Consider the following 14,196-nt stretch of genomic DNA (forward strand, 5'->3'; position numbering starts at 1 on the left):
TAGACAGCTAGCCTGAGCAAAAGAAGCTTAGGGACAGTATTCAGGCTCTGAGTTCAAGCCCCAGGACCGGCAAAAAAAATCTTGCTTGAATGCTTGAGGTATGGTTCAGTGGGAAGTAACTAGTGAGCGCGAGGCTCTGGTTCAGTGGTAAGTATCTATCTAGTGGGACCTGATTCAGTGGTAAGTAACTATCTAGTGAGCTGGAGGCTCTGATTTCAAACACCAGCACCATTACAAAAAAAAAAAATCATAATTATACCTTTTTTTTCTCCCCCTAAGTTAATCAAGACATGCAACTTGGTAGGAATTTAAATGCCGGAATTGGGAAGAAATGTGATTCAGTTTCTTTCTTGCAATTGGTGAGAATATCTCACTTGCTAAGACTGAAGGGATAGAAATAATAGGGTAAGGGCTAGCCACAGTGAGAATGAAGCTTCAGTCTCACTTCATTCTGTAGTAGCTCTTTTTAAAAAATTTTCCCCCACTCTTAACTTGTTGGGCCCCAGTCGGGACCTCTGAGATTGGAATGCATTTTGTCCCTGAGGCACTGTGTACAGTTCTCAGTCTGCAGAAAAACACAGGCAGTAAGAGTATGTAATTTGCTGGATTTTGATGTAATTTTGATGTGCTATCTTGAAAGCCTAGTTCTAGCCAAAAAAACAAAAAAACAAAAACCAAACAAAACAAAACCCAAAAAAAGCAAAACTTCAAATGACAGAAAACAGGATAAGGGGATGGGATGGAAGGAGTGCCTCTTCGCGCACTGTATGTACATACATACACACACACACACATATATATATATAGACATGTTAAATTATAACCTCCTGTACAACTATTTGAAGATAGCCACGAGTAAATGAAACAACAGAAGAAAAGTCAATCTTGAGGAACAATCTACAAAATGTCTGAGAAGAATTCATCCAGATGTGAAGGTGGCTGGATATAAAGGGCTCATATTTGTAATCTTACATCCTTATGAGGATGAAATTTAAGGATCAAGGATCAAAACCAGTCATACCAAAACACTTTGAGATACTCCATTTAACAAATTAACCAGCAAAACAAAGAAATAAAATACAAAACAAAACAAAACTGCATTGTAGGAATGACTTAAGAGACAGAGTGCCAACAGTGAGTAAAAAATTACAGTAAGAGCTTGGGAGTTCAAGGCTTGGTACTGACACAACAAATAAACAAGAAAATTATAAAAGTTAAGAATCTTAGAAGGACAGAAATAGCAGTGATCATAAAGAAACATAACAACTAAATGCAATATGGGATTACAGACTGTCTTAGGATCTATCCAAAGAAGGACATTGGTTAAAAAACTAAGGGCAATTTGAAAATCATCAATAGTTCAATTGCACCACACCGATATTGCTTTCTTGTTTTTTGGTGACTGTGTTGTGATATACTAGAAGTCAACATTGGGAAAGGGGTGGAAAGAACATTGGTAATTTTATTATTTTTTGCCATTATTCTATAGGTTTGGAATTATTTCAGAACAGGTTTACACATTATGAATAGTTATATTTCTGTATTTGTGAAGTGTCGCATATACTTCCAACCCTTTCTAGCTTCCATAGCAACCCTTCTTGTTGATACCATGCTTCAGTTTATAAATCTGTTCCATGATCACCATCTGTTCTTTTCACAGATGCTGAACAGAGGCTCAGACAGGAAGGGGCTGGCTTCATGTCACCTAGCTGCTCTTTCCCATTTCCTGCACTCCCAGACTAGGCAACTGATGAGAAGAAAACTATTGGCTCAATGAAGATCAAACACAAGCCAGTGATTCTTTATTATGCAAGGAAGTTGAGAAGAGAGCACATTTATTCTTGTTGAAGAATCCTCATTAAACATTTCTGGTGATCAATCTGGTGATGCAAAGAACATACAATAATAGCTGATATTTCCTGAGTACTTGTAAAGTGCCAGCATTATTGAAAAAGATGCAGATTCTACTGTGGAATCTCTATCATGATGCAGATTCAGAAAAGGCCCAGCTTCAAGGATCCTGACTTGCATAGATCGAGAACTCCCATTTCCAGAAGTTCAAAAACCTCCTTTCTTATCTAAATGAGAGATAAGATAAAAACAACAGAAAGTTATGATACCAAGCATGTATGAAAATTCACTTCCCCTGCCCTAATCCGCCACCAACCAAATATGGTTTTGACAAAATCCAAAATCCATCATCTGGAATGCCAGGTATGTGTACAGAATCACAGGGCAGAAGTCCTAACCCACATTTGATACTGAGTTAAAGTGGTCATATAAAATGAAGAGGTTCGGCAGGCACTGGTGGCTCATGCCTATAATCAGGAGGCTGCGATGTGAGTATTGTGGTTCTAAGTCAGGAAAGTCGGTGAGACTCATGTTCAATTAATCACCAGAAAACTGGAAGTGGAACTGTGGCTCAAAGTGGTAGAGTGCTAGCCTTGAGTGAAAAAGCTCGGGGACAGCACCCAGGCTCTGACTGCAAGCCCCATGACCGATTATAAAAAAGGAAGAGGCTTAACATAACATGGATTTCATTAACATGCCCCCACACTTTTATAGTCATTAAAAATACAATGCCGGGGCTGGGAGTTTGGCCTAGTGGTAGAGTGCTTGCCTAGCATGCATGAAGACCCAGGTTCAATTCCTCGTTACCACATACATAGAAAAAAGCTGGAAGTGGTGCTGAGGCTCAAGTGGTAGAGCTCTAGCCTTAAGAAAGTTCAAGGACAGGTTTCAGGCCCTGAATTCAAGCCCAGGACTGGCAAAAAAAAAATACAATGCCAATATTAGCAATACATAGAATAAAAAATATAATGCCATACAAAAGCCCAAGGAATACCAAAGTATACTTTATATAATCCAGATTACACAAAAGATTTCAATATTTTGGAAAACTGCTGACATCAACACCATAACCACAATGACAAAATTCAACATTATTTCTCATTATTAATAGTTAGAAAACGAGTGGATCGGTAGTTTAACACAATAGATGTAACATTGTAACAAAAATCATCAAATTTGGTTTCATATCTTTGACACCAAATTTGTTAAACTTGTTAAGTCTATTCACAGTGTAGAGTGCCTGACTCTATACACTGTGTGTACTCTGTGTGTGTGTGGGGAGGGGTGCATGTGAGGAGAGGGAAGGATCATAACTGTCTACACTGAACTGAGCAAATTATCTTTTAATCTGATGCATTTGAACACCAATCAATTATAATCAGCTTTGGTCAATATGGGGAAGCAGTTTATGTGGTAAATTAATTCATTCAGCATGTTTGAAGGAGTGATTCCAAGTCTCTTTGATAGTTACTTCCATGATTTATTTATTCTTGGTTGGTGACTGGCAGCTATATTTATGACTGTGCAAACTTCTTTTTGTCTTCTTTTCCCTAACAGCTACTTCAAAATATCAGACTAGATTGAAAAATTGGCTTAATGATGATATTGTGGGTGGCAAAGTTAATATTTCAAAATTTGATATTAATAGATTACTTGAATAAATATATAACAAGGTAATTTTATGCCTACAAAGGCATCGATCATTTCAATTCTAATCACTGAGACAAAAAAAAAATCTCTCTACTCCACAAAACCAAATTGTCTTTCTAAATGAAGTAAGTAGGTTTGCAGGAATATGGAGATGGCAGGAATGAGGGAAGTTTATTTCCCATCTCCTACTTTGGTCAAATGAGCCCTGTGTGTGTACACACATGGATAAAAGGTAAAGATAGTTGTAGTGGTAAGGATAGCACAGAAAAAGTGCTAAAACCTTCACATCTTATGGTTCCTTTTTTCATTTTCAGCTGTCTGAGGGCCTCAAGCTTGCTGAGCTGGTGCTTTCCTGCTTGAGTAATGCCTCCATGGAGTCCTTTTTATTGATTATTGTGGAGGTATAGTCTAATGACCTTTTTTACCCACGATGACGTGCAACAGTGATGCTTCAAATCTGACTCCTGAGTAGCTAGGATTATAGGCATGAGTCACTGACACGTGGTTTAGATCTTTGTTGCTTAAAGGTGAGCTGCAGATGTCTGAGTGGGGCAGGCTCCATGGTACTTAACGAGCAGCGGGGCTGATCTGATGACGCACATGTGGGAAGGATGCAGTTATGAGTGAGGGATGAGAGGCTTCCATTATAGTAGTTACCTCAGAGTTAAAAGATAGAAAGAATTTCAAAAGCCAGAATGTTCTGGCTCCTCATGTCAAAGACTTTATTACTCTTTTTGAACTCAAGTTCAAATTGGAAGCAAAACAAATGATTAAAGGCAAATTTCTGATTACACAGTACCTCCGGAATGTCCATCATTCTCCTCAACTTCTGATCTCTCCAGTTCCAGTCGAAAACCAAAAACTTTAGTGGGTTCAAATGAAGGCCATCTGAAAAAGACAGCGAGAGGGTTGCTATAGTGAAAACCTCATGACACAGCTTGTTAAAACGACTTTTACTCGCCCAGTTGCTTTTTGCTTCATTTGCTGCACAACTAATCTCTGCACATAAAGTGCCTGATGGGAAACAAACGGAGCTCTCTGGGACTGCCAATGCCTAACACTGTTTCCAGAAAAGGAAAAGGCAACTCCGGCGAAGCTTGTCCACACTCACTGCTAGCCGAGCCTCGTTCCCTCGGTCCCAGTCAGGGTGAGGGCTTCAGAGGACAGGATGAGCAAAGGAGGGTGCTGGGTAGTTTGTGTTAGGCAGAAAAGGGCATGAAGGGGAGGGCTCTGGTCATTCAGCTCTCTTTTGATGAGGCAGGCAAATCCTTGCCCCATTGTCTTCTGGCTTATGGAAAGACAAGTACTGAATGTGAGGCTGGAGAGCTCAACAGCTCCTTTTTCCAAAAGAAGTAAGCCTTCAGATATTGTTTCCCCAACTCTTTATATATCTACTTTCAATAAATGCTGTCTGGACAGTGTCTGTCTCTGTGTCTCTCTCTCTCTGTCTGTCTCTGTGTCTCTGTCTCTCTCTCTTTCTCTCCTTTCCAACCGTATAAACTGGTAGTGGTGGGAAGTCCAGTGACAAGATATCTTAGCTAAGAACTATAAAGGAGGCAGAGACCAGCTTAAGAGTCCATCCCTGGCTTCTTCTGATGACAGTAATCCCTCCCAAATTCCTTCTCAAAAGACTATGATTATTATCACTTATCTGCTTCTTAGCTTTCAATGGTTTCTTATGTCCAATGATTAAATAAAAAAGGTCCCGCCTCTACTAGCTGACCTCCTTTCCAATGCAATCACCTGTGACTACAGCTCATGAAGCCTTAGTGTGGTAACTGTCAGGATTAGCTGTCTAATTCTGTTCTTGTAAAACTACTTAAAACTGCTTGACCACCTGTGTGGGGTGTTTTCCTGGTGACCAGGACCACTTGTGTATGGCATTCTCCTTTAAAAGCTCAGCCCCACGGAAGGTTGGGGCTGCTCTCTCTCGGCCCAAAGGTGGAGAGTAGCTGCTACGCTATTAAAATGACTCACTGAGTGTTGGTGAATGTATTACTGGGGGCTCGGGGACCCCCAAATGGCTGGGATATTACAAGAGCACTAAATGTAGCCTTCCTTCCCTGCCAGTGGCTCTTTAGCGTCTAGTTGTCTGCATTTGCACACAACTCTCCATACAGTATGCTGTTAACCCTAGGTGATTTGGATCTGGAGAGAAAGATCAGTGATTTTATATTTTGGTGGTGGCTGGCTGGCAAATGACCATCTCTGTCCTGAGTTACTGTATAGATTAACATATTACTTTTAGATACATAAAATAACAGGAATGGTTCTAGACAAAGGTTGTTTTTTTTTTGTTTTTGTTTTTGTTTTGGTGGGTCATGGGGCTTGAATTCTGGGCCTGGGTGCTGTCCCTGGGCTCTTCAGCTCAAGGCTACTGTCCTACCCTTGAGCCAAGCCCCACTTTCCGTTTTCTAGAGGTTAGATGGAGATAAGAGTCTCAGGTCGTTTTTGTGCCCGGGCTGGCTTTGAACCTTGATCCTCAGATCTCAGCCTCCTGAGTAGGTAGGATTACAGGCATGAACCACTGTGCCTAGCTTAGACAAATAAAGTTCTATTACTATATGAAGTAGGTATTTGGAAAAGAAAGAAGTCATTAAAGTCATTCATTTGAAAGAAAACAAGGGATTAAATCTGATAGTAGGAATAGAAAATAAGCTGATTATCAGCAGGTTAGCAGGTCCTTAGGCTACTGGCTTCAAGACAGTGAACTAAAATACAAAAATCCACTAAGAGATGTCTGGAATACTTTCTGTGAGATAACTAAAAAAGAAGTGTGTTTGTACTGTGGAACAGCTCTGTTTCCTACACAGAAAATGCATGTCTGTTTTAATATGTGCTCTATGTCAGCCTTTAACCAAGATTCAATCTAACGAACACATACTGCTTGATTAATTCCAGAGAACGCAAAAAAGTGGCTGCAGGCTCTGAGGCTCCACTAGTCTCCTTACAGCAACTAGAACTTGAACGTGTTTTGGTAAGTTCATGTATTCTGTTAGTCACTGCCCTCATTTCCCATTCACTTTGCTTACTGGCCGGTCAAATTCGGAGACTAGAAGCAGAGTTTCTCACTGTGGAATTAATAGAGGTTAGCTTTTCTATATCTCAAATGTGTTTTTCTAGGTCACATGCGGATGAAGAGACTCCTAACTCTGCACTGGAGTATCACTGCTTTTTCATACCTTGTTTAATGAGTTCTTTAATTCTCCCGGGAGTTCCCACACCCAGGTGCACCACACGCTTCTCCAACAGCTTTACTTGCTCCTGAACCTATTTCAAGACAGAAGAGAAGAAAGGCAAAGTAATTTAAAAAGTACAATCATAGCCCACTTTTGAGCATTTTATCTCAGAATTAAGAGAGTAAAAAACAAATAAGACAACTCTGTTTAGGATCAACTTCCTGAGCAAAGAAAATCTCGCTAGAAAATTGGTAAATTCTAACAGAATCCGGGAGTCAAATTTCAGCTCTGTCTGGGAACAGGGCAGAGCAGTGACTTGTGGAAGAGGTAGCTGCTATACAGGGGCGCAGAACTCAAAGGGAAGCAAAGTGGGTGTGGCTGTCAGGTAAGGAAAGCATCAAAGACAACAAAGAAACAGGGAGGAAGGGAAAAAGTTGGGGTCTGGGAGTGGCTCATGAGAATTACTCAGTCTCCCATCAGAAACTAAAAGTCCTTGCTTACCTTTATATGTTTTGCAAACAATTTCATAACTTTGCTGTCTCCTCTGAATGCTGTCATTGACCTAATGAAAACAAATAGATTAACACAGTTGGCAAAATTAAGAGATTAAGACAATTCACTGATTTTGGATTGCATTGACTAAGTAATACATCTGGCTGTACTCAAAGACGATGTGCATATATGAGCATAGGTATGCATATGTGTATATCCCCACATAAACATTCCTGAGATTTTTCAGGTTAGTCTAGCTTTGCAATGAAAGTGGGATAGCATGATGTCTTCTTCCACTTTCCTTCCCTCTCCTTTCCTTCCCCACTCCCTTTCTTTCCTGTCCCCTCCATTCCTTTCTTTACATCTTTTGTAAGATAGGGTCTTGCTAGTTAACACATATTGGCCTAGAACTTGCCCTGAAATTCAGGCTGGCTTCCAACACTTCCTCTTGGTTTTCTGACTTCTATTTTTAATTTGTTTCTATTTTCATTAACTGTTTTTTTTTTAAAATTTCTTATATGTATTTCTATGTATCATCTAAAATTCTATTTTGAGTTGAAGTGGGTACAAATATTTAGGGATACATGTGAATATTGGTTTCCTTTATATGCCATTACTTTTGGGAAACACTGTAGATCAGGAGGAAACATAAAAGTGCAAAATTGTGAATTATTCTGCAAATTCAGGTTTTATTGAATGTGAGTTTTTACTTACAAATGCACTTTTTCATGACAAAATTAACAAGGGAAACAACTGAACAGAACTCATGGCTCTCAAGACAACAGATGTTCTTAGAAAAGTCTGAATTATTAATCATTAGTTGGTATGAGAAAGATTACTTGTACCTGCTCAAAAATATCCTTTAGCAAGTCATTTAGACTCGAAATGGATCATAGTATTAGTGTGGATGCAAAAAAGAAAAAGGTGAGACTTGGTAAATAAATGCCACTTTGAGCCACAACACCACTTTCCTGCTTTATTCCAAACAGTGTATTTTAGATGAATCTCGTGGACTTCCCTATCCAGGTTGGCTCTGAATTCAGATCCTAAGATCCCAGCCTCCTGAATAGCTAGGATTACAGGTGTGAGCCACCAGCTCCCAGCTTGGGGTACTTTTTTTTGTTGTTTTCTTTTTTTATTAAATAATTTATTAACATTGATTTTTACATCATATTTTAAATGACATATTTAACAAACAAGTATTCAAGAAGGGAATCTCTATGTACAATCACTGGCACTTAGATTTTAGAACATAATTAAAATTTTGAGGGTTTGTATGTTATAGATACATATTAATCTATGTAATAAAACATATCTATAGAGTCATAGATTTTTATGTCTACATAGTTGTGTTTATATTTCCAATACCATGGCCATAGCATTGGGTACGCAAATATTGAGTAGCTTGGGGTACTTTTTTTTAATTAAAGAATTTATTAACATTGATTTTTGCATCATATTTCAAATGACATGTTTAACAAACAAGTGTTCAAGAAGGGAATCTCTATATACAATCACTGGGACTTAGTTTTTAGAACATAATCAAAATTAGGCTAAGGGTTTGTATATCATAGATACATATTAATTTATGTAATAAAACATTATGTCTATAGAGTCTTAGGTTTTTTTTTTTGCCAGTCCTGGGCTTGAACTCAGGGTCTGAGCACTGTCCTTGGACTTTCTCAAGGCTAGAGCTCTACCACTTGAGCCTCAGCACCACTTCTGGCTTTTTTTCTATATATGTGGTACCTAGGAATTGAACCCGAGTCTTTGTGCATTCTAGGCAAGCACTCTACCACTAGGCCAAACTCCTGGTCCCTAGAATCTTAGGTTTTTATGTCTATGTAGTTGTGTTTATATTTCCAATACCATATCCATAGCCTTGGGTATGCAACTTTTGAGTCCTCACTCTTGTACTATTTGGATCTAATAGCCATATTAAGGATACCATGGGCCTTTTGTTCCTTTGGTCTTGACTTGTCTCACTTAGTATGATTCGCTCTAGATTCATCCACTTCCCTGCAAATGCCATTATTTTATCTTGTCTGTTGGCTATGTAGAATTCTACTATCTATCTATCTATCTATCTATCTATCTATCTATCTATCTATCTATCTATCTATCTAGCTAGCTAGCTAGCTAGCTAGCTAGCTAGCTTGGGGTGCTTTTTAAAGCACTAAAAAGTCAATGTGAATTTCTCTGACTTCTGGTCCAGCAAGAACAACTGCTTAGAAATCAGAAGATCAATTCTGTTAGAAATAGTCAAAGGGAACACTGATGCTTTACTGGGAGGGCATGTGATACAATTTAATTTGTGTCCTGGTGTAGAGAAAGGAAGGCTTGAAAGGACAATTCAAGCTTAGCAACAACTTTTTTTCTAAAATCTTGATTTGATTAGTTCAGAATCTCTACTGAATGTCTACAGTGGCACTATCTGACCAAGCTACATTCACCTCTTGCCTTAGAATTGCCTTTGTTTTGTCTGTTATCAAAGCCTGTGTACCTGAGCAGACCAGGTTGGCTCTTCTCTGAACCTTACTGTTGCTAATGATCTGGGAACACCTACTTGTTTATTCTAAGGTAAATCAAAAGGTAACTCAGAGTAAAACACTGTTTTAGTACATAATACATATATAGTACATAAGACTTTAATATATAAGTTTATATACAAAGTTTTGGTCTATTTGGAATTTATCTTGGAATAGAAGTGAGGTATAAGCCAGATGCTGGTGGCTCATACCTGCAATCCTAGCTACTCAGGAAACTAAGATCTGAGGATCGTGGTTCAAAGCCAACTTGGGCAGAAGGGTCCCCATGAAACGCTCATCTCCAATAAACCACTAGAAGACAAGAAGGGTGCTATAGCTCAAAGTGCTAGAGCATTAGTCTTGAGTAGAAAAAGCTCAGGGACAGTATCCAGGACCTGAGTTCTAGCCTGTGACTGACAAAAAGAAAAAAAAGTGAGATGTAGATGGCTGGGATGTGGCTCAGTGGTAGAGTACTTGTCTAGCATGTGTGAGGCTTAGGGTTTGATCCTAAACACAAGAAAGTTAAATGTGACATGAGAATCCAACTTTATTTTTTCCTATGACTACTCAATTTTCCAACCCAATTGACCATAAATTAAAGAGTCTATTTTGTGGCCTTTGCTATTTGCTACAACTTCATGTGCATTTGGCTCTATTTTGCATTTTAATTCTTTTCTGTCTGTCATATATGTGACATTTTATAAAATTTTAATTATTATAACATAAATATACATGTAGTCTACCTTCTCTTCTCACAGATTGTCTTTTCAAGTGTTCCTGTTCAATTTTAGTTATGAATTTAGAACTAGTTCTCTTAATTAAAAAAAATTCATTTGGAGTTTTATAGGGAACCTATAAAATTTATAGATTATCTGAAGTAAAACAGACATTACAACACTGCATCTTCCTAATTAAGAATAAGATACATTGCCAGGTGCCAGTAGCTCACACTTGTAATCCTGCTACTCAGGAGGCTGAGATCTGAAGATCATGGTTCAAAGCCAGCCTGTGCAAAAAGTCCCTGTGAGATTCTTATCTCCAATTAACCACTCAAAAATCAGAAATGGAGTTATGGCTATTATAAAGTGGTAGAACATTAGCCTTGAGTAAAATAGCTCGGAGAAAGCACCCAGGCTCTGAATTCAAGCCTCAAATCTGACCAAAAAAAAGGGATTATATATTTTTCTTTAATATTTTTCTTCCGCTTTTGCAATGTTTTTCAATGTAGATTTATAAGTTCATTTTTAGTCTCTCTTGTTATAATTGTTAATCATACCCTTCCTTCCATTTTTTGAAAGTAAAGTTTTATTTTCAAAAGCTGATTTGATAAGACATAAAGGCATCATACAGATATAAAGGCATAAAAGCAAAGTGTTTTAAACTAATAAATACATATTAGAAAGATTCTCATCATAGAGATGTGTTGTACTTTGGTTAGGACATGTTCCTTGAAAGACTCATGCATTGGGGCCAGGAGCATAGCCTAGTGATAGATTGCTCGCCTAGCATGTATGAAGCCCTAGGTTGGATTCCTGGGTACCACAAACTCAGAAAAAGTTGGAAATGGCGCTGTGGCTCAAGTGGCAGAGCACTAGCCTTGAACAAAAGTGTCTAAGCACAGTGCCCGGGTCTTGAGTTCAAGCCCAAGGACTGGCAAAAAAAAAAAAAAAAAAAAAGACTCATGTATTGCTTGGATCTCAATACAGACCTGTGCAGGGGTGGAACTAGACAAGTGGCTGCTTCATAGAACACTAACTTCATCAGTGGGTGAATCCATTGGTGAATTCAGAGCTGATTGGTCTATCAGTGGAGGAAGTAGGCCAGTGGGTCAATGTGGGCATGCCTGGTTTCCTCCAATTCTTAGATTTCTGTTTTGCGGACACCAAGAGGTGAGTAGCCTCTTCTCCACACTCCTACCTCCAGGACATCCTGCTTTGCTTCAGACCCAAAACAGTGAGTTCTGGTGGCCATGACAATCACTGAAACCTTTCCTTCTTTTCCATTGAATTTTCCTTATATAATCTTTTTTTCTTTCTTTCTCTCTCTCTCTCTCTCTCTCTCTCTCTCTCTCTCTCTCTCTCTCTCTCTCTCTCTCTCTCTCTCTTTCTTTTTCTTTCCTTTTTTGTCAGTCATGGGGCTTGAACTCTGGCCTGGGCCAGCACCACTCACTTCCAGTTTTCTGGTGGTTAACTGGAGATAAGAGTCTCAGGTCCTTTTTTGCCCCGGCTGGCTTTGAACCTTGATCCTCAGATCTCAGCCTCCTGAGTAGCTAGGATTATAGGCATGAGCCAGTGGTGCCTGGCAATCTTCTGTTTTCTATCCTAAATCTTCACAAGGTGCTTCTACACATTGTAGCCAAAGTGATCCTTGAAACTTCTACCTGAAATGCCTTCCCCAAAGCTACGTGGCTCACTCTTCCATTTCATTCAAGTCTCTGTTCAAATGTCCTCTCCTTAGAAAAACTTCCAAAAATCTTTTTTAAAAAAAGTGTTATCCATCTACTTTGATTTCATTTGCATGCTTGTCTTTCTTAACACATTACCTATTCATGATAATATAATAAATTCTTTGTGGTTTATTATCTGTGGTTTTCTATCTAGAATGCAGGACCTCTTGTTTTGCTCACCGTTCTTTACCTCCCCTTCACAGACTAAGCCAGGCTGGCACAATCAGAAAACCTTCCAGAGACAGCACTGGTGAGGCGTCTAACCTGATGAGCTCCAGGGCTCGGATGGCGGAGCTGCAGATGATTAGCATCAGGAGTGATTTCTTCTCGGTATAATTTTTCCGAAGTTTCATCCATTTAGGACAGACTGAAGAAAAGTGCACAAAAATTATTCTGAATATAGCAGAAGAGGGACTTGCAATGTTGAGCATTCTCCAACTATTTCTTTAAAAAAAATTTTAACATTGTAATTAATAGAGGGGTTACCGTTATATTTGCCAGATAGTAGGTGAATTACTTCACACACAATGATACCCCTTCTCATGTGTTAAAACATAACAAAATATAATGAGCACTGCATATTATAATGAAAATTATATTATTAATTCAAAATATTAGAATATAATGAATTTTCATTATTTACAACCCCAAACCTATAATATGACAAAGAGCTAAAAATGATTAGTTTTAGAACTAAGTAATGCAGCATACTGCATTTTCAATATTAAGTTTATGTTTGGTATTTGGAGACAATGTTGATTAAATAGAATTCTGGCCAATTAATAGTAGCTACACAGTTAGATTTTGCCTTGAAAGAGAGAGAAGGAAAGGGAAGGAGAAAGTGAAAGAGAGACAGAGAGAGAGAAAAAAGAAAAAGAGAGGGATAAAGAAAATGAAGAAAACATCGAGATAAAACTATCAAATAATCATTTCCGCTTGGAATACATTTAAGGTAGAGATTTTTTACTTACCTTAAAGTTTCTGTTTTACAGAGAAGCCTTAGATTTCATACATTTTTAATAGAATAGCAAATCGGCAAATATTTTTGTTTTGTTACAAATGAGAATATACTCACTTTCTTTTAGATATGATGAAAGACTGTGAGTCAGATCATTGGCCTGGAGGAAACAGGAGTCTAGAAACATGGGAAAACATGATTGTAGAGAATAAAGCAAATGTGAATGAAGAATTATGAAACAGAAGGATCATTAGTTGTCCAAATAAATTAGCAGAAGTACTCAACCTTATGGAGTGTCCATAATTTTTTTACTGAAATAAAACCTTTTTATATCAGCCTTAAGACTAATGAAGCATTTTTATTTAAAAAATATATGCAATAAGCAAAATGAAATGTCCCACAAATGTATGAGATGATTAAACTCAGTCACCAGGAAGCATAAATTAAAATGATTAGGAAACAGAAATGGCTAATGTTAGAAAGATGTGTTATGAGCCAGGCATGGTGGCTCATGCCTGTAATCCTAGCTACTCAGGACACTGAACTCTGAGGATCAGGGTTCAAAGTCAGCCAGGGCACTAAATAAAGTCCATGGGAGTCTTATCTCCAATTAACCACCAGAAAACCCAAAGTGGTGCTATGGCTCAAGGGGTAGGGCGGTAGTCTAGAGCTGAAGAGCTCAGGGACAGTACCCACGCCCAGAGTTCAAGCCCCGTGGTGGGGGCGGGGGAGGGGGAGATGTGTATGCCAAGTGTTATTGAGAGTACAAGGTGATAGGAACTGAGGATGGAATTGTAAATTGTCATTCCTATTCTGCAGAGCAGTAATATATTAAGATCATATATACTGTGAACCCCTGATTTGATTTCTGAATAACTGATGGAAAGAAATTCTTGTATGGCCAATAGAGCAACATATACAAGGATATTCCTTCTGGTAATCTGGTCAGAATGAGGTGTGAGGTGAAGAAACCGAGTAAGAGATTCAGCACAATGTCATTCCATAAAATTTAAAATGTGCACATACATTCATACAATGTCAAATTACAGACAAATACATACACTTAAAAGTACATAGCTATACACTAGAGTA

The 14,196-nt window shown here is 38.4% G+C and overlaps 1 protein-coding gene across 3 annotated transcripts in view; it reads right to left on the reverse strand.

Moving 5' to 3' along the window:
* Positions 1-1,766: 1,766 nt before the first annotated feature.
* Positions 1,767-14,196, reverse strand: part of Cmss1 (cms1 ribosomal small subunit homolog) — a 295,208-nt gene continuing 282,778 nt past the window's right edge. Inside the window, exons 5-10 of one of the 3 annotated variants that reach the window (XM_090347370.1) lie at positions 13,222-13,281; positions 12,411-12,513; positions 7,182-7,242; positions 6,684-6,771; positions 4,301-4,389; positions 1,767-2,078 (exon numbers count right to left, since the gene is read on the reverse strand). In XM_090347370.1, the coding sequence (XP_090203496.1) occupies positions 1,995-2,078; positions 4,301-4,389; positions 6,684-6,771; positions 7,182-7,242; positions 12,411-12,513; positions 13,222-13,281 (485 nt within the window). In that variant the 3' untranslated portion in view covers positions 1,767-1,994. The remainder of the gene's footprint in view (positions 2,079-4,300; positions 4,390-6,683; positions 6,772-7,181; positions 7,243-12,410; positions 12,514-13,221; positions 13,282-14,196) is intronic. The other 2 variants (XM_090347360.1, XM_090347380.1) reach the window with 2 other exon arrangements.

The sequence above is a fragment of the Megascapheus bottae genome, chromosome 1 (assembly GCF_031878675.1).
Source record: "Megascapheus bottae isolate mThoBot1 chromosome 1, mThoBot2.hap1, whole genome shotgun sequence".
NCBI lineage: Eukaryota > Metazoa > Chordata > Mammalia > Rodentia > Geomyidae > Megascapheus > Megascapheus bottae.